Raw genomic sequence first — 23,759 nt, 5'->3', positions numbered from 1 at the left:
AAAATTTGTTTGGTTGCCCTTTCCCGACCGACTGGCTAAAAATGGCCCTATTCAAAACTTTTTTTAACCTCCAGGAAAGAATTATTTTTTATGCATTCCGGAAAAAAAAATTTTGAACATTCAGCATTGATTTGAAAATTTTCTGGGGGGAAAAATTTCCCACTTACCTACCGACCCAATTTTTTTCATCCTGAGTCGGAAGAGGGCAAACAAACATTATTATGAAGTTAGCCTTATCTGTAGAGTATGGAGCTAAACTTCATTCCATGTAAAGATATGACCTAAAATTAACATATGGCATAGGAAAGATAATTAACTATGTCTTTTTTTTTAAATACTTAAATAGGAAAAGACACCATTATGTATAAAATTTTAACATCCCATGAAAAAAGCATTCGAGGTGTTTTCCGAGGTTGCCGGAAAGGCCCTAGAAGATGCAATTGCTGGATCAATATGACCCCTTCGTCGTTTCGTAGTGAATTTTCAGAACAACAATTGACTTTATATATTCTTTTATTTTATGAAAATATATATACAATTAACCCAACATTTTATAAAATACTCTAAAACTACCTTTGGCAACTTTAACAATATCATAATATAAACTTTGAAATAGTTTAACACGATTGATTTTCTGTGAGAGAGCCATTATAACAGTCTTTGCACCTTCACAATTTCAATGCATCAGAAAAAATGAAATGGGGAAAAATAATTTTGTAATCTGCATTTGATGCAGATGTCTATAAAGCCAAAAAAATGCCAAGAGGCATTTTACGGTACCTTGGATACTGAAAAATATTTGACAAGTAAAACAAACAGGGAATTGAGATCCCCCGCTTTTGGGGTCCTATTTGTTTGGGTGCAATGTCTATGACATATTGTAACTGTCTTGTCTGTCCTGTCCATCATAATAAAATTATATTTTTGAAATAAAACGTTCTGGTGCAAAAGTTACGGCCAATATTAAAGTTTTGAAAGTCAAACTTCGAGGTCTACGTCATGGGGTCAAATTTCATAGCAGATTCGGGAATGTTACAGGTAATGCACATGTGAAATAATACATATACAAGATCCGTCTCTTCTTGTGCATGTTACAGCTAAATTAACATTTTTTTAAAGCGAGTCAAACTTCAAGGTCATGAGGTCAAACTTCAAGGTCATGAGGTCAAAAATCACAGTACATTCGGAAAAGCTTGTCACAGGTAATACACACGTAAAAATTTGAAAGCCCTGTTTATACAGGTGTAAAAGCTACGATATCAGGGTTAAGATTTTTTTTAATTAGGTAAAAACGTCAAGGTCAAAGTGCACTCAAAAAGTTCTTGCTATAGGTAATTCGCGTGAAATATGAAAGCCATAACTTTTTTAGTGAAAAATAGGTCCAACTTCAAGATCACGAAATTAAATAATAATATGTGATGGAAGGTTTTGTAATAGGTAATGCACATTAAATATGGAAGTCATATCTCCTCTTATTCAGAAGGTATGACTAAGATTATAGTTTTTTTGTGACCGACAGACGGACAGACGAATGAGTTTTAATGTCCCAGCACTTTCGCGAAAGCGGGGGGCAACAAATACAATGTACATGTAATCATAATGCTTAAGAACATCAGGGAAAAAAACATACGGTATAATAAAAAATAGTGTGCCAGCACACAGTTGTTACTGTACAATTTTGTACAACAGAACAGAGTTTTCACAGTACATCAGAACTGCACAGCAGTAGGCCTGAATTAGCAAGAATTATTTCCCGCTGACCGCCATATTGGACGTCAACATGCTCATATTCCTTCATTATTCAACCAACTTTAACTTTTTACACTGGCCATTGTGGGGGTAGGGAGTCTGTATACATTTGTTAAAGCCTTCTTTATTTCATAATTTTTGTTTTATAAAGATTTTCCCCCAAATATTTCTGCTACACCCTCTTAAATTTGGTAAGACAAACAGGAAAAATTACCATGTTGACCACCAAGATGGCGGCCAAGGGAAATAACTCGGAGAGAAAATATGTCATATGAAAGCTATCTATAGACAATTTGTTATTGTACAATAGAACAGGTCTATAGTTATTGTACAATTAACAGATCAGATAGTTGTCACTTGACTCATGTTGATATATAATATTGGACAGGGATCAAATGGCCCATATTCCTTTCAAAGAGAAAAATAAATATCCAGCTATGTATCGCTAGCAACTAATTATCACAGAATACACAACTTTATTCGATATGGCGGCGGATCTTTTCAATGAGCAATGAGTTCAGAAATTCCATACAAAACATTGATTTGTTCTTACTTGGCAATATTCCCTGACAATTTTTTATAGATGGATTCATTCATGATTTAACAGTACCTTTTTACAATCGACAACATGTTTCCGTTGGGATCCGGAAACAAGATTTTGTGGTTCTTCACAAAAACGGACAACCTCTGTCCGTAATGTGCGCGAACTTTAGCATTAACACTGAGGGGCAGTCTCATCCATTCGCGCATGATGAGAGGTCGGCAGACCGGAGGCCTACTGGTTATGTTCAGACAGAGGGTCTGGTGATAAGAGCGGTCCTGAGAGACACTGTCAAGGGAGTAGGTGTCCATTATAAAATCCACATCTATGTCGTACAAGCCTGCTTTGTTGAAGTGGATGGTCTGTCCATCTTCGGAAAGACTAACGCTGTTATCTGATGAGTTCACAAGTCTAAAGGACACGGTGGTGGACTGGTTATCGGAGGCTGAAAGTAGATGAGTATTTTCCTGTTATTTATATATTACTCAATAAAAATGTTACAGAATAAAAGCGAGTCACAACGTATGTTATACTCTTGTTTATATTTTCTGACCTTTAGGCTTGGAGACGTCGACAAGGAATAAACTGTGTGACGTACAATGTTGATGATGGGGAAAAACTGAAACGGAGAAAATGATTGATTAACTTCTGTGATATTCATGATTTATATTGATTTTAATTTTTTTATTTACTTTTTCCTTTTAGATGCCATTGAAAGTTACGAAATTAATTTCAATAATAAACTTGATTTAAAAATAATTATGTTTAATTTAAATATTAAACAATTCAATAAAATTACAACTAATTAAATGTTGTTACATTCTAGAAATCTTTAAATAAAATCTAAAACTATAACAACTTTTTACACTATGCATTTAATATACTTTATGACACAGTTGATAAACAGGATTTTATAACACAGGGGATATGGAGTATATAAATGTTATTGATGAATTGTAGATAATTCAATAAAGACATACACTACTGTACATGTAAAATTTCATTATTTGGAGTTGGACTCATACCCATGGCTTGGTTTGTATACTCTTAAATATTTCTTAATATGATAAAGTAAGAAAGTGAATACAAAGACACATAGCTGTATATTTAAAGTCATGGGGAATAACTCTATATGACCTGTGTTACTTAATATTTCATAACTTAGTATGGTTTTGCAGAATTTCGTCATTTTTCAATCGTAATCTGTATTATTAACAACATAATAACTGAAAAAGCATTTTTAGTTGTGTTGCTGCTGCGACACACTACCTATATTTAAAAACGATTCTTTTAGACTGTAAAAAAAACTTGCTTTCTTATTCTTTGAACTTACAGATTCAAACCAAAAAGTGATAGTCCATAATTAATCACGTTTGGTGTCTAAAGATTTTAGACATAATTATGTATTTTAAATATACAGTAAATGTTTTTTTAAAAAAAAATCAAACTTCTGGTCTATTGAGAAGAGGGGAAAATAATAAAAGGTATAATTAATTTTTTTTGGCGACAAAGAAATTTTAGTATGCAACACATTACCTGAGCATCGGCAGAAATGGCTAGAAGTATGAATAGAATTGTGAGCAGATTTTATCTAGTGTCGTAGGGGAAGGGGGCAAGTGTGGTAATTCTCGGTCTTAGTTAATAATTATTCATTAAATCTTTGTTTACTAACATGCTCGTAATTTGATGTATACGAGGGCTGTCCATAAAGTTCGAGGACAAATGCTATAATTTTCTTAATAAAGTCCACACTGGCAAACGTGTACGACAATATTCTAATATGGACCATGATTTAGTAAATATATAATAATTAAAACAATACACACTATTTAAAGGTGCTTAGACACAGATTCGAAGTTAATTTTTACTCAAATTTTCTGTATAATTTCATGACTTATATGTTGCTATAGCATTTCATAGGAAAATTTGATAAAAATCTTATGTTACTGAAACTTCGAATTTCTGGACGCGTTTGATAGACACATCCTTGCACTTTCACAAATTTTAACTTTATCCTTATTACTTTAGAAAAGTAGCAATTTTGCTGTTTATCAATGAAAAATATTAAAACTATAATGCAGAAATTTCAGAGTAGAAATGTAGAAAATGTAGAAAGCAAAATCCTCTCATCAGTATTGTCAGTCCGTGCTCAGTGGTGTGTGCAGAGTTTAACAATTGAACATACCCGGTGAAACGTAAACATTAACAACAACAGAGCTCGTGCCCTGTTACGTTTCACGGGTGTATTCAATTTGTTAAACTCTTTACACAAGTACACAACACTGAGCACGGGCTGACAATACTTAAGTGAGTGGGTTTTGCTTTCGCACATTTTTACTCTGAATTTTCTGGATTATAGATGTAATATTATTCATTAATACTCAACAAAATTGATACTTTTTCTTAAGTATTAAGGATAAAGTTAAAAATTGTGAAAGTGCAACGATGTCTTAATCAAACACCTCCCGAAATTCGTAGTTTCAATAATTTCCAAATTAAATAAGTTTTTAATTTTATTTTCGTGTGAAATGCTATAGCAACATATAAGATGTGATATTATACAGAAAATTTGAGAAAATATAAACCTCAAATCTCTGTCTATGCACCTTTAACGAACGTTATAGGAATAAATACTTTGTATATGCAAGCCACACGGCCCAGTCTGACGTAAAGCTAATTTCAAGAAAATGTCAAAAATATGGATTTTGAATTCTCATCGCATGTTATTGGACACACGCTACATTTTCTTTTTTATGCCACACTGCCAAGTGTGTGCAATAATATTTATTTAGAGACCATAATTGATTTTTTTAATTCAAAACAATACACGATAATTTACGTAGGTAAATATTTTTTTAAGGAATCGATATCTTTACATAAATACACCAAATTTTAATTTTATAATTTCAAAATGATATTTAAATCCGTTCTAATGAATTGATTTAACTTTCTGAACGACTGTATTTACCGGTGAATTCAAAATTGACAATTTAACATGACACGACCATGTGCACATGTGACTTGCGTCGAGACGGTTCTATAACACATTACGTATTCTCTTTCCCTTTTCCCCATTACTTAGCGTTCTAATTTGTAAATTTTAAATTCACATTACTTATTTTTGCCTACAAGGAAAATAAAGTTGTATTCCAGCATTTTTTTTATATAAATATATTTAAAAGTATACATAATTACGGTCAAGACCACTGTTATACTAGAATTATACATGAAACTGAAGAAAAAAAAAAGAGATTTATTTATCAATGTTCATGAATTCGTTACATTAAAAATTTAACTCTTAATTTAAACTTATAGATAATTATTAGTAGATAGGTTTCAATTAAGATTTAAACTTTAAACGTGACAAACTAAGATGCATAATATCCCCAAGGCCGTTGTACGGTCTCGGATTAGTCATGACCGACTTCCTGTATTTACGATAAATTATGAATGAAATGCTTACCAGTCACATTCCTGGTGAGGCCGTGGTTCAAAGGGCTCTGAAAAGATTAAGAATTTGATTGGCTGATGATAACCTTTGCACTCAAATTCGGTGAAAGAAGTTAAATTTAGCAATGACAAATTACCAAAAAGTGTATAAATAAACTGCTTGGGCTGTATTCAAAAATCACCGGCTATTTACATTATAAAAAACAAATGGAGATATTATTGTCCTAGTCTCACTCTTTTTATAATTTGTTCACCGAATAAGAATTATTATAGATTAAAATAAACATTTGAAATTAAACTTTTAAAATTTAGAAAATTAAACATACCGGGGTATTGTGGGTGGGTCCCTCGCCTTGGGAACTGCGTCCCGAGAATACACCATAGAAGAGTACACAAATCAATACAATTAGCACTAAAAATAGGCCTATCGCAATAAAAATAACCGTTTGTTTGCTGATAACCCGACAAACACGTTGTCTTGGCGACGATTCGCTACAGAAATTGACCCCAAAGTCGATTTTTTTGACATCTTCAGAATCATCTTTATCCTCCTCATCTGTCAGTGAGGCACTAAGCGGTTCTCCTCCTTGTTGCACATATGACACAACATTAGACCTGGCAGGACAAGATACACTCCGATTGAATGCCGGCCGTGGAATGTCCACGAAAGTTTTCTGAAGCTTTCTACATAAATGACAATGCTTGCTTTCAATCAGGGGTTGTCCAGATTCGGGTACCGGAGACAGGGTTTGTTTTTGTTGGCACTCCGGACATCTTGGTACATCTCCGGCCGCCATATCTGACACTGCGCCCACTCCTCTCTTCTATTTTTAGACGTTTGGGTTTTCCGACGACGTTGGTGTACATTGCCTGTGTGTACCCGCATATCAAAATTTTGAAGAACTGATTCTTTACATTGTTAATTTCAAATAATTTTTTTTTCCAAATGACTGTTTTAAAGAAACAGAACCCGTTAAAATCTTTGTTCGCCAAAAATATACAAAGGCCTAACATAAATATATGGAGATAACGAACTGTATTCAAGTTCAAAAGTCCATTAAACAATACAAAATAGGAGCAGAGCAAACACGGACCTCCAAAACATCAGAGGTGGGATCAGGTGCCATGGAGGAGTGAGCATCCCCTGCCGACCGATCACACCTGCCGTATGCTCCTTGTCATGATCGGGAAATAACGGGAAAATCCGTCGACAATTCAGTGTGTAAATATTGGCCTAACAATTAGTATGAAAAACGTCAGTCAGCATTTGATAAACCGACTCATGATAAATTGTATTTGCTGACAAGGTCATTGTATCGACCATAGAACTTACGAAATGATGACTTTAAACGAGACTGCTGATATTCTTGTTTCATCAACTTGTTTGCCAATAATTTACCCCGTTTTAGAAATTGTACATACGTAGAGCATGCTCAAATGAACTGAGAGATATAAACCCCGTATGCAGGTGATGAAGGTATATTAATTGCTGCATAAGTAAGGGAAGCTGACGATTGAAAAGTTAAAGTCATCACGTTTATCATAAAGCTTGGTTGTTAGATTACCATTAAGGGACCAGGCAAAATTTATCACAATGATGGGACCGGTACAAACAGGCATGGAATTTTTTCATCGAAAAAAACCATGGGACAAAAACATTTTTTAGCATTAATGTTTGATATACCTGTAATCTGAAAGACTCCTTCAGTTAATTTATAAAAGTAATTGTTAACATCTTAATCTTTGTTTTGTTTTTTTTGTTTTTTTTTTGTTTGTTTTTTTTTTTTTGTTTTTGTTTTTTTTTGTTTTGTTTTGTTTTGTTTTGTTTTTTTTTTTTTTTGCAATAATGTAACATTAAAAGTTTAAATCTAAAGATTAGATAAGAGATAGTTATAGATAGGTTTAAATTTAGATTTAAACTTTTAATGTAACAATAATCTCACATCAAGATTTAACCATGGGACAGTAACCTTTTTTATAAGTCTAAAGGCATGGGACAATTTTTTTTTTTTTCAATACGAAAGCTATGGGACATGTAATTTTTTTTAATGAGAAATTTTTTTGTACCGGTCCCATCATGGTGATAATTTTTGCCTAGTCCCTAACGTCTTTTTCAAGTAAAATATCCAAATATGAAACAGATGTGTCAGACTCTGTGGTATATCTTTTATCTCAAGCTCACCAGAATATATCGTATCGACATATAATACTAAAATGTTCTTTTCTTAACAAAAATATACAAAGGCCTAACATATAACATACGTACATTAATTTTTCATCGATAAAAAGAAGGCAAAAGTATTAACTTTTCAATTGAAAGTAAATTTGAGAGCCCGACTTTTAAATTGAAAGAAAAGAGGGTGTTGCAGTTCTTTTGTTATTTTCCCTAAAGTTGTAGCAGTTCAAAAGAAAAATTTTATGTAACAGAAAACGGTCTTAAATTTTTTTTCAGATACAACGGTATATACAGCACAATGTAGAGCGATATTTAGAAACTGCGTATCGAAAACCAATTTGACATTAAATGAAGTGTAAATTAGTCACATAGCAAAATAATTCAAGTTTTCTGTTTTTCAAATAGGGAATCCCCATTGTTCTGAAAAATTGCCTCCTTGAAACAAAATGAATTTGATATACGCACAAAGAGACAGTATTTTCCTTCAAAACTGCCATTTCCGATTTTTGTTTCAAAGAGGCATATTTTTGAAAATCACAAAAATCGAATAAAAATTATTATCCATCCGAAATGCGAAATGAGCACATAAAATAGCACATGATACTTCAGTGTCGGAGCTGGTCTAGTGGTAAAGCGTCTGGACTCTGTGCGAAGATTCTTTTATCTTTTATTACAGTTCGTTATATTATATGGGTTCGAATCCTGGAATGGCTTATATACATATTTTTTTCTTATATAATGGAAGTTCAATGTAACATCTCGAGAGAGAGAGAGAGAGAGGGAGAGAATGTCAAAGTTAATGGGCAATATTTTAAATGCATGCAGAATAAAATTGTTTTACTTGATATTGTGATTTAATAAATAAATAATGAGATAAACCAATGTCATACATTTAACGTTATTATATAGTGGCGTTGTCTTAAGAAATAAAGTACTATCATTTTAAATAATTTTTTTTTCATACTCATTTCATTATTGTTCTGTTAATTAGTGGCTCAGATTTGACTTGAAACAACTAAATTGAAATGACTCAATGAAATTTCTTGGATATTGCATCAACAGCGTGATTATTGGACACATTTTTATATATTGAAAAATATTAACGCATGCTGTCTACAGTACATCTTTCAAAATGATGTGCAAGGTGCACTTGCCTTTAATTGTGCTTTTTATAATTCTAACTTTTCTCGTTCAATATGGCGACAGTGACCATAGATGTGAAAAAGAAGTTTACTAACAGGTCGCCAGTCTATGTTAGGAAAAACTATGCATGAAATAAACGTAAAATTGAAATGGTTTAATTTGTTATAACAAGCTGGACATACCCGCCGTATTTAAATAAAGTCATCTACGTAGCATTATCTATATTTAGAGATAACTCTCCATGCGTCGTGGGTATTTAAGGGCATACGCAACGTAGTTTGAACTTTATTGTCTTTTTCCCTGGAGTTGAAGAGTTCCAATGCTTAAAGGAACCGTGTGCTACATTTTATTGTCTATATATGCTATTGTAAACTTCTTCTAAAACAAGTTTGGATACACAAAACATCTACAATATGTGTTTGGTAATTTTTGTATATTTTTCTTTGAATTATACAAGAATTTTCATCAATTGATATCTTTTCAAAACCCCTGGTAATGCATGCTGATTTTTTGTCTACGAACATTTGATGGTACTATAATCTTAAATTAAGAATATCTCGAAAAATTATCAGTAGGTAAGGTACGTTGCGTATGTCCTTAAATGTCCTTCTCGATTTAGGGAATAATCGCGAGTTTCTGCAACACCCTCTTTGAGAGGAGCTCTCAAGTTAAAAAAAAAATTGTGTTTAAACATTGTTGATTGATTCGGTAAATTCAAAATTGATTGTTTGCAAAATTATTATTCCATTGGTCCTCGCTTGAATAAATCTTCATATCTCCCTTACTATCATACAATAAGTATACAAGTATGTCAACATCAACCCACTGGCCCTGCTAAAGAAAAGCAGGGCGGCATGGTATACTTAAATAAAGATCCTTATTTAATGACCATGGAGCATGACTTGTCTATGTATCTTCCATCCTGGTTCTGACAATTGCATGTTTATATTTTAATTGCTTCTAGTACTTTGTACTGACAAGGATATTATGGTACTTCCTGCTGAAATACTTGAACAAATCACGATAATGTAATTAACTTAATTAATATACCACAGTGTACCGGTCAAGGGCAGTCTAGGCCTTTAAAAATAGTCATATGCAGGATCTCCATGGTTTGTGGTTGGAAACGATTTTTATCCAACTACTTGTGATTTTTTCTATCTCCGATCTTCATTGGCGAGGGGATAGAAAACACACAATGAGTTGTATAAAGATCATATCCAACCAAAAAACAATGGGAGATCTTGCATATGACCATTTGAAGGTCTAGACTATATATATATATATATATATATATAATAAGGAGTAAAACAGATGTCCTGTAATAAGGAGTAAACATAATTATGTTTAATGTATTAAAAAAAATTAATTATTTTATAAAAAGAATAACTAGACCCTTATGCCATACTCTATCAAAAATAAAAATAGTATTGTTTAAACAAAATCCTTAAATACCAGTGTCTTTAGAAAATATATTATTACAAAATTGAGCAATTCTCAGAAAATGAAATCAGTTTAAGCAACCGTCGTCAGTAATATACATGTAGCTACATCAGAGAATCAAACATGAATCAATATCGTTCTTAGAACTGTTCTATACTTTGTAAAGCTAGATGTATCCTCATAATGTCAGGGGCCCCAAGTCTACTCGTGACCATCGGACCTCTAATAAACTTGATTCGTTTTTAGCTCACCTGAGTCAAAATTAGCTCAAGTGAACAGTTGTCTGGTGTCCTCTGCATGAATGTCGTCTTTAAGCTTTTTTTCCTTTATTTTCTTTTTTCTTTTTATTTTTTAATACATTTTTGACGTTTTCTCAAGAAAAATTGGTCCAGTTTCAATCAAACTTGCCACAAAGCATCCTTAAGTAAAGGGGATTCAAACTGTTGAAATGAAGGACCACACCTCTTTCAAGGGGAAATACTTAAAAGAATTGATCAAAATTTGATGGATCTTTTAAAATCTTCCTAAGAACCTTTGGGCACAAAAAGATGAAATTTAGCTTCTTTACAAAGTGTAGATTCAAGTTTATTCACTGATTATCAAATGAATATGGAGTTTTAAAATTCTTATGAAGGGGAAATAGCAGAGCTATGTTAATCAAATTGATATTGAAGCACCCCAGTCTGTGTATTCAAGTTTGGTTACATCATATCCTCTGGAGGGTATGTAGAGGCCACAATCTGAGGTCATTTTTTGTTCTATTGAAATAAGGGTCATCAAGATCTTTAATTTTTTTTTTCTGAAAGACAGTAGGGCCAAGTGACTCAGGTGAGCGTTTTGCCTATGGGCCTCTTTTTCCTTATTGAGAAGCATCAATCAAATTGTTGACGTAAAAGTAAACAGAAACTTAGCAGTTGACACCTCAATATACATGTTAAAAAGAGTTTTTTTGTCACCGAAAGACTTGCTCGAGAGATAAGATTTGTAATTTCCCCCGAAAGACGTTGCTGCAGTCAGCCCATAAAAATGAATTAAGTTTAACAGGAATCCCATCAAGTGGACGCAGGACCTCTAGCTGACGTTGTGAGGATGAGAAAATACACCAATCTAAATTCAGGAATTCTCATGAGGTTTATATATTCCTTGGAGAAAAAACATTCTGTTATGGACATTCAATTTCATATTCATGCGTACCATGCTTGCAGCAACCTTTCCAGACAAAAACCACATTGATATCATGGCTGCACTCAAGATCGTAGCAGCTAGCCTAGTTGCTTGCTAGATATCTAGATATATGTTGAAGTTTTTGACATTTTTTGCATGACAGTTATTATGTGTTGTATTAAGGAGAGGAACTAGTAAGTTGATAGAACTTGTTTCTGATCCTTTTGATTGTCAATAACATAGGTTCAGAACATACCTAGATACATTAAACGCACTCTATGAATAAACGTTTGTTGTAGCTAGGCTAGTGTACCGTTCAGGATCGAAGCCCAATACTCAGAGCTTGATGCACTGTAGCCACTACGATCTTGAACGCAGTCCAAATATAAGTTTTTCTGTTTCTTTGTTACAAACTAAAAATCCAAACAAGGTACCCCCCAAAAGGCTTATTGAACATTTTCTTTATTTTTTTTTGTCTTGAAATCCTACTTAAAATATTCAACAGTGAAGAAAAAAAAGATCAAAATTCCTATCATTCAATAAATAAAGTATGGCTGATAGGCGTGGGCCACTCATATTGAGATTTGGGACTAAGTGATAGTTCAATCAAGTCCAAATCACTTATCGAAGGTAAAATTCAATTGTTCTTCAGAATCTGCACCCTGAGTCCCGTGGGAAAAAATTAAAAATTAAGTGTAAACCACATATAAAACAGTTTTGGGATTCTAGTCTTTTGCATCATAAGCAATACAGGTACAATTCGAATTCAATGTATTTTTTTCTTTTTATTTAAAAACTTAACATGAAAATATAAATAAATCTCATATATTCAGTAATACAACTATAAACATGGCTAGCAATTTTTAAATGTAATTTCTATGATGTTATTTTTGTCTGTAGGGAGGTGATATATCATTTTTAACGATATCACTTCAATAGTCACGTAAAATGTCTCCCCTTTCTCTAAATAAATGTCTGTATGCACAGCCTGTGCACGCACCGTGCGTGCAACGTATTTAGACGTGTTGCATTTCTTCGCTGGTGTTCTCGTGGGAAACTGGATACACAAAATGGAGGAAAAAGTCTTCGGAAGGTCCTCACTGCTGATCCAGAAATGCGTGTCTATATGAACATCAGCATGAATTGTAAAGTACCCGGATTCTGTGACGTTAAACGTCTTCGCTTCTGGTGAGTATAATATGGCGTTGCTGGCAGAGTGTGACGTCAGTGGTCTCCAAGGAAGTTTGTGTGACTGAAAAGTGTCCGGAGTTCCTAGTTAACAAAAAATAGAATATTTTAATCAATCATGTTAATAGTATATAGAATTAAGTTTTAAGTTGCAAATAAAGCCTAAGATCGAAAAATCCCACCTCTTTGTACAGGCTAGGGCTATATTTGTAATTTACTGATAAAATTTCAGGTGTCTGTGGTTTGAGGAAGGAAAGTTTGAAGAAGTTTGGTAACTGAATTAACAGATACGTCAAAAAGGCCTACATGCAATTTGTGAAGACTAACTGAATTATTTACAGCACGCGGCGTTTCATTGAGGAAGATATAAAGGAAACCATTCTATCTATTGGTAAACGTATATATTTAGACCATCTCTAGTCATTTAAAATCCTCCAAATATATGACTGCTGGAACATGTGAAGGCACGAGCCACTACAAAAACACTTCCGAGAGGGATCAAAATGTGCTTGAGATAAGTATGCATAAGACAAGTGCGTGCCCACAAACAACTGAGATCATAATCAATGAAACAAATACAGACATCATCTTACCAGTTTCCAAATTGTCCTTATCCAACTCCATCTTCAACGAACAGTTCCTCGCCGGAGAATGTGTTTGGAATTCTGTGAGAAAATAATAGACTTTTATAGATCTGCATATTGTGTAAAAAATCAGAAATTATCAGAAAATGCATCCATAACTGAATACAGGAATTTTGAAAGTATTTTTTAAAAAGATTTTATTAGATATGAAGCCATAAAGTTAGGTACTGGTTTTATGCTGCCCCTAAAAGTCACGTCATCCGACAACGGTACGGGCAGACTAACGGTGCGTTCAAGAGTGTAGCCGCTACGTATCCTCTACGTAAAGCTACGATCTTGAACATTAAGCTAGCCTAGCCGCTACGTAGAGAGAGCTAGCATAAATATTTGATGCTAACTACCAAATCCAAGATGGCCTCCTTAGTTACCACTTCGTAGCGCTTAAGATTTTAACAAAAAGGAGCGTTGCTTTCTACATCTTAGCGAATTAAATGTAAATCTATGTATGTATTTTCGCCTGAAATAAACCCCTTTTGTTCCAAAAAAGGTTTTATTTATATTTTTTTAATCCAAAATCTAACACTTAGCAGCTCACAGGTGCTTGAGGACAGGACCCCCCCCCCCCCCCGATATAGACCCTCGGGCATTTTCGACTTTTTTTCTCATAAATTATCTTTCAATGACATATTTGTGAAATAATCTATACCAACAATTGGAAAAATTACCTAAAACAAACATTTTATAAAATCTACCCCACTCTCTATATATATAAATTAATTTTTATATATAGGGTAGGAAAGTAATTTTTTATAAAATGTTTGTTTAAGTCAATTTTCCGAATTGACGATATAGAGATTATATCACAGATGTGTCAGCCATATATGATTTATGAGAAAAAAGTCGAACAAGCCCGGGGGTCTGTATGGGGGGGGGGGGGGGTCCTGTCCTCAAGCACCTGTGTAGCAGCTAAGCTAGCTGTCCGTTCAATAGAGGTAGATATCTACCACCTTAAGGAGCTAGGTTAGCCACTACGATCTTGAACGCAGCCCAGAAGGTCAAAGAGACACATCAATTTAATTGTCAATAAAGTCGATAGTTCTAATGTACAATGCTATAAAAGTCCCCCGAATGGCAGAAATACATTTAATTCGGCTGGAACAAAAACAAGGGTACACCTTTCCTAGTAACTTACTTGTGACAAGGGGCGGTGTGGGAGGCTGTTGTAATCTCTGTTCAACTGGGGGTAGTCTGTCCTGAAAAGGAAAACGGACGTGTAAATGTTTCATCATCTCTAACCTCTAAGTTAATAGCAAACAAAGACGTTCAGTGACTTTAATGCACCTTGGACCATTTTGCCCAACGATGGCTGGTTTTTTTTAACTATTCTATATTTCTTCGCTTCCTCTCTCTCTCTCTCTCTCTCTCTCTCTCTCATTTCAGATCCATTTCAACATGTTCAAGCGAATGTTATTATCTTGACAAGACATTTAAATTGTGCGTCAAAGATTTAAGGGTATCCCCATTATAATAACCGACACATTCCTTTCACAATCTTTTATTTCTATTTTTATCCCGGCAACACTGGGAAAAGATTTTAACCCTGTACTCTGGTTACTAGTATTTTACAAATGTGTCAATTCGTAATTTATTACTGCTTGTAATAATAGGACAAAACACTTAGGTATATGCTTTTACTTTTAGCATGTTTAGGCCTGGTTACATAGTCGTCCTTTACCTGTTTACTGGTGTATTGCGAAATACAGAACGGGCCATTAACCGACTTGGTCTGATTGTTAACCTATGTGTGTCGTCACTTACTCCTGGCGAGTTAATTAATTAACAATACTCCAATTCATTAGCAAATAAAATAATGTATTTTTATATGTCAAATAAAGCATTAACACACGTGTAAGCATATCGATTTCACTTTAAACACAACATGCTAAATAATATATGATCATGATGGGAGTTGTCATGACATGTAGTTACTAAACATGTATAAATTAACCTACCTTGGATTTCTTATTCGTAACTCCCAGAACCACGCCGGTTATGGCTAACGCAATAACAATCAACAATACTGTAAGCTTAAAAGCTAATTTTCTCCGTGTCCAGGGCTTTCTTTTGGGAGGTTCGAGGCCCCTTTCTGGGTCCTCATCCTCTAGTTTCTCTAGTTTATTATTTTTGTCATTTTCATTTTGTTCACAATTAGTTACAATTAGTTTCTCTTTCACATCCCCGTCCGTATCATCCAATAGTTTTGTTCCTCCCACCCTGTCTTCTAGAACCACTGTACCCAAACGAACCCCCAACTTTCTATCCCTGTTGTCTTCAGTCTCTTCTGCAATTTTCTCATGGTGAAGGAGCTTTGTTCTACCTTTTTCCTTGTGACACTCGGCGCAACGGTTCAGAAGCTGGGGATCTAACGATATTGTCCTCCCAAACTGTCTTCCACTTGGGGTAAACACATGGCACGTGCATTTTTCGTATGTGGTGTCCTGTGATAAAAGTTTCTTTTTCAGATCCAATGTAGAATCAACAGAAGAGCCGGAGGCCCCCGATTCCTCACAAACTGTCGGCATGTTCAAGTTTACATCAAAATGCTTGAGAAAAATCCGGCTAGGTACCTAAAAACGAGTAGGAATTCCCATTCTGTAAGGGGAAATCCGTTATCAACATTAATTGCAGAGAAGTGCGCATGTCGGAAATTGTTGACCTAAATAGATTGCCATGCGCTGAAGGCCTATTCAGCTAACATTCAGTATTAAAAATAAATTGACTGCATGAATGTAAATGAAGAAAACAAATAAGTCACATAATAGACTTTTAAAAGAGCTACCTATAGGGAAATGCTTAAAAAAATTCTTCTAGTCATTCAAGAGAAATGATTTTTTTTTTACCATATTTGGTACAACAAATAAATGGAATATTGAGTAAATAAAGAAAAATTATTAAGAATTTAGATTTTCAAAAAAGATAATATGAATTCCCTTAGTGATTGAAACATTTAAATATATTTAATGAAAATTTTTGTTTATGAATTAAAAATAAATATAAATGTATTGAATCTATAAAAATTTTAACTCGATTCACTAAAATAGCAGTTTGACGTTTGATTATCAAACAAAAATTGCACTCAAATGAAAAACTTAAGTTATAAATATTACATAGGCTATGGGCTAAAACATTATTCACAAACATGTAACTGTTAAAAGATCAAAAAATTTCTCCTCTCTCTCTCTCTCTTTATTTCCTGTAAGTACATGTACTTTTATTTGCTGAAGTAAATTTCGTGCATGGGAATTTTTTTTCCGGTGAATATTACTGATGTATGGTGAAGTTTAATGTATATATACTTTTGAAAGATTAACTTTGTTAAGATTTATGCTAAATAAAATGACAAAAATGCGAAATGAACATTTACATCTTTCCTCTTTATTTATGTCCAACATTTTATTAGCAAATGTAGCATGGAAAATCCTTGTTTTCTTTTTCAAACTTTATTTATACTGCAAAAAATAATTCAGAATTGCATGGCGTGTTTATTGGTCCCCATGTAAGTCGTCACCTGAAAATTTACAATAGAGTAAAATGGGAATAAGCCTTTAAAAATATACAGACGCCGAAATACATAATAGCCATTTGGGGGGGGGGGGAAATTTAAATATATTAGAAAAGAAAAAAAAAACAGTGATCGCTTATTTAAGTCTTGTTTTGACAAACAAGGATATATACAGGGCTTGTTTGGCAAACTTTCCTAAAACAACATAAATTTGTCCTTCATTCATAAAAGAAATTTTATTTGCCAATATTACATGTATTTCGATTTCACTATGCCATTTTATTAAATTATTTTAACAGAGCAACTTCTTACAAATGCCCAAATAAACTTTAAAATTTACAAACTCTTAACGTAATGTTATTAAGCATAAACTGAATATTCAACACTTGGAGTAAGTATAAATATATTCTAAACTCTAATGTTGGAAACCTGATCATTACTTTAATACATATGTATATAATTTAATTTTGTTTGTATTCTAGCCTCTGATTGGTTAATATCCAAAAAGGAACACAAATTATTTCTGTATAACCTGGTTTGGTATGGGGACACACCCCCCTGACAACCAGCTGAATCATCTGTATGCATACAATCCTCTCATTTCCAGTCCTCGGGATTCATGGAAAATTCCAGATTGAATAAATATACCTTTAACTTCAAACAATAATTCGATCTTACCACATGTAAACAAGCTGCTAGGCCTATGTATCAGTTTTTACCTCCCCTCGCTTCCCATCACTTCCGTTACTTCCGTTACTATGGTTGTATTATTGAGCGGCAAATTTGAACTAATAAAAAGCAACGAAATTTTACACCCATAGTTATTTAATGATTTTAAAATTAAATTATGAGGAATGACTCTAATTCTTGGCCAAATTATTCGAGTATAACCTGGTTTGGGTCGGTTTACGCTGTTTTATAATCCGCTTCGCGGATTATAAAGCGTAAACTGACCCAAACCAGGTTATACTCGAATAATTTGGCCAAGAATTAGAGTCATTCCTAAAATAAATGCACATATACTCTCTACATCAATTAATGCAGTTTACTTCCTATATACATGTAAGAGAGAATACAGTTACATATGCAGTAACCTGGATATTTTGCATCAATTTGCTATTTTTTACAACTAGCAAAAAAAAATATATATATATATGTACCATAGATATTAAAACACGAAGTTGATTTGTAAAAACTATATATATTTGATTGAGGTAAAAAGAGGGTAACCAGAATTTCATAAATAATCATTAATGATATACATATAAATCAGTGTATGCAGAATGTAAAATACATGTACATATACAAGGGTTTATCCCTCCTCCTCCCCCCCCCCCCAATAAAAAAAATATCGAGGCCCATTGGCCACAACGCTCATCTGAGTCTTCAGAAGACGAGTTTTAAAAAGATTTTTCCCTCTTCATTTCTATGAGAAGTCATCTCTTATTGTAGCCCAATCTAAGTCCGAAGGAGTGGATCATCAGTTTAAAAAAGTTGAATTCACAAAATATAGGGTGCTTCAATAATGTATTATCAACATGAATACCTGTTGTTATTGCTCTGGAGAAGATTGTTTCCGAAGCCAATTGAATCTGCACTACATGAGCATCATTACATATACTGTTAGCACCAATCAAGACCATGTTATTTTAGAGAAGATTTTTAAATGATTTTTCTCATGCTAAAATATGATCCACATTTATTTTCTTCCTTATTTTCATTATCTCCCTTTGAAAGGGAAATTGGCCCTTCATTTCAACAAATTTGAATCCTCTTTACCCAGGAATACTTTCTGTTAAGTTTGAAATCGGTCCAGTAGTTTAAACAATGCCGACAGACGGAGGGTGATCAGACACTTTGACTCAGGTGAGCAAATAAATAAGCATCTGTAATGTCGAGGTAATAGTTTGAAAAACTGGTCTATATACACATGTTGTGAATTAATCATATATGATTTCATGAATGAATATTTACATGCATGCTATTCATCATCGTTTTGCTTTGAGCATAACACGATTCACCCTTGTGCATTTACTATAAAATAATTAAACATGTTAACATTACATCAACGACGTTTTCTGTGTCTACGCGTACAAGATACTAATAAACAACATACTAATAACATGCAAATAAAACTGTACTATCTAACTATATAAGACTATCTGATATACATAAAGGACAGTAAAAGTACATGAATTCAGCAACTGCACAACAGAATTTTGTGTGTTACCTAGATTTAACTGCAATATGCACCTCACAATAAACATGCATACTAAGTTTGTGATTTTTTCATTCAATTCTTCTCATCGCGAAATAGCTGTCTTTTGTACGATACACATATTTGTGCCCCAATACAGAAATATATACCGAGTTTCCGGCTTCCAGAGAGAACACGGTAGGGCCTAACTGAATCCCGCGGTGTGTGCGGGGTCTCAGTGTCGCCTTTTCAGACATTAAATTCACACTGCTGCCAGGCCCCGTGCTTTTTATCATGGAAAAGTATATTGTAGTATCATTAACTGGAACTTCTCCAGAATACGTGTCAAACTGTAAACGACACTGCACTTCGTAATATCCGCCGGAACTGACGTAATATCGTCTGTTTTTGTATTTTATGTCAGTCCCGGTTATGTATGAAGAAGGCATCCTCTCCCATATCATTATCTCTGGCTCTGAAATTAAGTAAACAGTTTTTCTGTGTTATTTACTTGCTAAGAAACAGCATGCATGGTTAGATTAAAATTTAACATTTATCAGTCATATCCCACCGTTGTCATTCGCTATGATCGAAAGAAAATCTCGCAAATGTTTGAAGTTCAACGCAATGTGTTTTAGTTTGGGTTGAACTTTATTACTGTATTGCTTTTTTTTTTTTTTTTAATATAAAACTGTTTTCCCTATGAAACTTCTATACTAGGCCTACTGTGTGCGTTTTGGTAACTTTCTTTGTGGTACCAGCACCTTTTTTTTATCCAGACCATTTTGTTTGGGGCGAAAACGTCTGGTCAAGGAACATTAAACAGAGATTAAAAAAAAGAATTAAAGAGATTTCATCAAAAAGTGCAGAATTAACCCCAAACATTCTATTACTTATCATAGTAGGCTTGTATGGAAGTTCGATCCCCATCGAGATTTTCTTACTTTTTTTCTTAGACGCATTAAGGGAACAGTGCTAATTTACATTACATGCATATAATAAAAAGTCTATCATATATAACAATCACGTAGTATCGGGGGGGGGGGGGTGCCCCCCACTTTTTTCCAGACATGTTTTTCTATAGGAAATGGTCATTGAAAGTCCGGTTGCCCCCCCCCCCCCTTTTTGGTTGCAGTATTGTCAAATAAGGGTAATAAAAGGGGAATGCAGTGTTTGAAGTAAAAAAAAAAAAGGTACTTAAAGAAGTTGGCCCCCCACTTTCAAAAACGATGCTACGTCACTGTATACAGATTTTAAAGATATGAAACTGTACCAGGTGCATGTGCTTACCTCTGACTGGTATATTCTGACCCTGGTGCAGTAAAGCTTTTGATCTTTCTGATAGACCTAAAATAGAAAAAAAATACATATAGGATAATAACAAAACTCTGTTGTATTGATACTAAATAGAAGGAGTCCATCTATAAGACAACAAAATGTCCTCAAGTATTGACACTGAAAATAAGGGTTCAATTTAAAATATCAAAATGTCATGAAACGGGATATTCTTTGTCTACTTTATTGAGAATTTCATCGTGAAATCTGAATTTTAAATCATGAAATTTAAGCTAATTTACTGTAACATTTCTGGACACTCCAATTTAGCTGTCAGAGAAAGCTTAAAATTCACAAGCTTCTAGGAAATTTAGCCCCGAGACCCCACCAGAAGAAATTATAAAATTTCATTATGAAATCAGCATTTTCTGGACACCTAAAGTTAGTTGTCAGAAATGCTAAAAATCCACCAGCTTCCGGGCTTCGCCCCCCTGAGCCCACACCAGGGCTTTGCCCTGAATGTATTTGGGGCCTCAAGACGGCCCCAAAACACCTTGCCTTCTTCTGCTTCCACATAAAACACCCCTAGCTAAGCCCTTGATTCACGTATTTACACGGGATATGTGGAATGGATCATGTTCTTACCAGTTTCTCCGTCGCCAGTTAAAGCAGAGGCAAAGGAAGGAACCTAAAACGAGAGATTAGACATTAATTAAACCGTATGTCGATCTGTGCATATTATATGTGCTGAAAGTAAATGTATCTTGAATCGATTGTTCTCAATTTTTTTTTTAAAAACTCTACACCGTGTAAATACTTAATATTTAACATCTGAATGTACTAAGGGTGCAGTGAGCAATCTAGATGTTGAAATCAGGGGTTTTGAAACTGCATGTAATTTATGATTGTACATACTAGCCCTATTTTAGATGTTTCAAGGCGACCTTGGTCATAGATTTTCCATGATTAATACCATTAGAAAATGAGGCGAGCCTAGTAAAAAACTTTACTATAGTATACTTCCCATACATGTATAAAACGATGTATTCTCTGTTTTGTATAGTTTGTATAGTCATTTGAAGGTATTTGAAGGTATTATAGGTATGGTCATTTGAAAACAGATACAATATATATTTAAAATGTTTTCTTAAAGTTTATGAATACGCACATCAATCATTTGGAATTGTTGGTGCCATATGTTGATATATAAAGGGGTAAATATTTGCAGTTTCATTAAAATGTATGGAGACGAGATAGACTTGCTGCTACATTGTAACAAATATTTCAAAATTTTTTAATGTCAATAGAGAAAATTTTGATGGACTGTCATCGTTTTGTACGATCGAAAGTTTGAGTATTATAAGGTTATTTTTGTGGATGTATCATGCAGGTTACTGAGGAGAGTATACATAAACCTCCTGGTTTTCAGACATAATGAGTCAATGGAGACACTCACCTGGTATTGTGTTGGTCCTGTATTCCTCTCTTGTAATACTTTATGCTGGTGTAATGCCCACAGGATTAGCAAAATAAGCAGAATCAAATACAAAAAAGAAGAAAATTTCAACCACAGCATCCATAAAGAACAACGGCCTGGCATTTGTTTACTGCATCTATCCTGGACAATGGTCAGTTTAGTGTCCGGTGATACACATGTCATTGTTCTACAGTTTAATGAATCTTTGTCCCAAGGATTCGCCGTCGAAATCATGCCCGGTGTGCATTTCTGATAGTAAACCTTTTCACTGTCCTCCAAATCAAAGGTAGGGTTTCCATCCATAGGATGTACTGTTTCGACAAGCTCTATATCACCTATTCTCTCTGGCATTTTCTTAGAGATTTACACCGATGGTACGACAAGCAAACATTTATATTTAAGACTACCCGATCTATTTTTAGACATTGCGAAAGAATCTGTCAGATAGGCTTACGATTTCAGGTGATTGGAACAAGCGAGATAACCTGTAAAAGCCACGAATTCGTGATTGCCATCCGTCAAAGACCGACAGGAACCTCAAGTGTGACGTAAATTTTAAAATAAATTTAAAAATATGGGGGATTACTCAGGATTTTACAGCTATTTCTAATATGGCTAGTCAGGAATGGTATACATTACTGTATTTAAAACTATGATGCTAACAGAGTCTTCAATCAATTACGATTGCATAACGTTGAGCAGTCAAAATCTGTTATTTGTTAATTTCAAAACAAAGCAATGCAATATCTGCAAAAGTATTTTATTTAATGGTGAAATTGCCTGACCCAAGGCCTCAGTTCCTGTATGCATTTTTTTTTCAAAATTATTACAGATCTGATCTGACTGTCACCGATCGCTGCTTTTCCAAAGGGAAACTTAAAAAGACAGCAATATACATAACTGTTATTTCTATTTCATATCATTTTATTTTAAAAAGTAAAAAAGAATTAGCTCGCCATTTAGCAACAGAATGGCTTTTCTCATACGCAGTTTTATATTTAAAAAAAAAATGGAACAGTAATTCCCCCCCCCCCGCCCCCTCCCTAGATATAGTCTTTTGGTAAAATACAATTTAATAGTATTGGTTGTTGTTTTTCATTTTTATTAACATCTTTCAATGGTAGATTTAAGTCAGGAGGGCTTTCATTTTTGCAAAGAAAAGCAATAATAATGTACTTAGTTTTCTTTTATGTATGCAGTGGAGACAAACTCATCAGAGTATCTTAAGAAAAAGTAGATCTAGTTTCGTTGAAATCATGGAGTTAGGTCGGACCACAGTGAAGCTAAGTTTGGAATTGAAATATAAACGAAACATCTTTAAAAATTTGATGAACATCAGCAGGATCAAAATAAGAATGCTGTAAGTCTGAAGAATCCTCATATGAAAATAATTACATAGACTCTGTCTTCTGATACGCTTTTAACGTAAGGTATCGCGCCAGATACTGGCCATTTAAAATGAATTTTTTGTAAGTTTTCCCGAGCAAAAGAATATATAAACGTTTGTGTACCTAATAATCAGGATATATGCCCTATTTAGATTAATGAAAGTCACCCGGATGTTGATTCCTCCGTCATCAGATAAAATATTAGTACATGTATTTCTTCAATAATATTTATGGCATGTCAAACGTTGCAATATTCGATCTTTTCCATTTGTATTGTATAACTTTCCATTTGTATTGTATAATTTTTCATTTGTATTGTATAATTTTTCATTTGTATTGTATAATTTTCAATTTGTATTGTATAATTTTTATTTGTATTCTATAATTTTCCATTTGGATTTTATAATTTTCCATTTGGATTG

The 23,759-nt window shown here is 33.7% G+C and overlaps 3 protein-coding genes across 3 annotated transcripts; all 3 read right to left on the bottom strand.

Annotated features, from left to right (window-relative positions):
* Positions 1-2,133: 2,133 nt before the first annotated feature.
* Positions 2,134-6,537, bottom strand: LOC133197897 (uncharacterized). The gene is made up of 4 exons (XM_061334081.1): positions 6,067-6,537; positions 5,754-5,790; positions 2,844-2,909; positions 2,134-2,735 (listed from the first exon to the last, which is right to left on the bottom strand). The coding sequence occupies exons 1-4, from the start codon at positions 6,535-6,537 to the stop codon at positions 2,350-2,352; spliced, it is 960 nt and encodes a 319-aa protein (XP_061190065.1). The 3' UTR covers positions 2,134-2,349.
* Positions 6,538-12,471: 5,934 nt separating this feature from the next.
* LOC133180137 (uncharacterized) lies at positions 12,472-16,071 on the bottom strand. The gene is made up of 4 exons (XM_061314714.1): positions 15,451-16,071; positions 14,631-14,691; positions 13,448-13,519; positions 12,472-12,938 (listed from the first exon to the last, which is right to left on the bottom strand). Exons 1-4 carry the CDS (start codon positions 16,018-16,020, stop codon positions 12,520-12,522), a joined length of 1,122 nt encoding a protein of 373 aa, XP_061170698.1. The 5' UTR covers positions 16,021-16,071; the 3' UTR covers positions 12,472-12,519.
* Positions 16,072-19,217: 3,146 nt separating this feature from the next.
* On the bottom strand, positions 19,218-22,300 carry LOC133197887 (uncharacterized). Its single transcript, XM_061334072.1, has 3 exons — positions 21,882-22,300; positions 20,488-20,531; positions 19,218-19,672 (listed from the first exon to the last, which is right to left on the bottom strand). Exons 1-3 carry the CDS (start codon positions 22,298-22,300, stop codon positions 19,290-19,292), a joined length of 846 nt encoding a protein of 281 aa, XP_061190056.1. The 3' UTR covers positions 19,218-19,289.
* Positions 22,301-23,759: the final 1,459 nt, after the last annotated feature.

The sequence above is a fragment of the Saccostrea echinata genome, unplaced genomic scaffold (genome assembly GCF_033153115.1).
Source record: "Saccostrea echinata isolate AGI-Se365-2 ecotype Australia unplaced genomic scaffold, CSIRO_AGI_Sech_v1 ptg000001l, whole genome shotgun sequence".
Lineage (NCBI taxonomy): Eukaryota > Metazoa > Mollusca > Bivalvia > Ostreida > Ostreidae > Saccostrea > Saccostrea echinata.
This window is presented reverse-complemented; position numbering and strand designations above follow the sequence as displayed.

Coding starts and splice junctions, on each gene's coding strand:
- LOC133197897 (XM_061334081.1), bottom strand. CDS start 6,537: ATGGCGGCCGGAGATGTACCAAGATGTCCGGAGTGCCAACAAAAACAA. Junction 2,910..5,753: donor CCTCACCAGGAATGTGACTG/GTAAGCATTTCA, acceptor TCTCCGTTTCAG/TTTTTCCCCATCATCAACAT. Junction 2,736..2,843: donor CGACGTCTCCAAGCCTAAAG/GTCAGAAAATAT, acceptor ATCTACTTTCAG/CCTCCGATAACCAGTCCACC.
- LOC133197887 (XM_061334072.1), bottom strand. CDS start 22,300: ATGCCAGAGAGAATAGGTGATATAGAGCTTGTCGAAACAGTACATCCT. Junction 20,532..21,881: donor CTGAAAACCAGGAGGTTTAT/GTATACTCTCCT, acceptor TCTATCAGAAAG/ATCAAAAGCTTTACTGCACC. Junction 19,673..20,487: donor TCAGAATATACCAGTCAGAG/GTAAGCACATGC, acceptor ACTTAATTTCAG/AGCCAGAGATAATGATATGG.
- LOC133180137 (XM_061314714.1), bottom strand. CDS start 16,020: ATGCCGACAGTTTGTGAGGAATCGGGGGCCTCCGGCTCTTCTGTTGAT. Junction 14,692..15,450: donor TTACGAATAAGAAATCCAAG/GTAGGTTAATTT, acceptor TTTCCTTTTCAG/GACAGACTACCCCCAGTTGA. Junction 12,939..13,447: donor TAAGGACAATTTGGAAACTG/GTAAGATGATGT, acceptor TTTGTTAACTAG/GAACTCCGGACACTTTTCAG.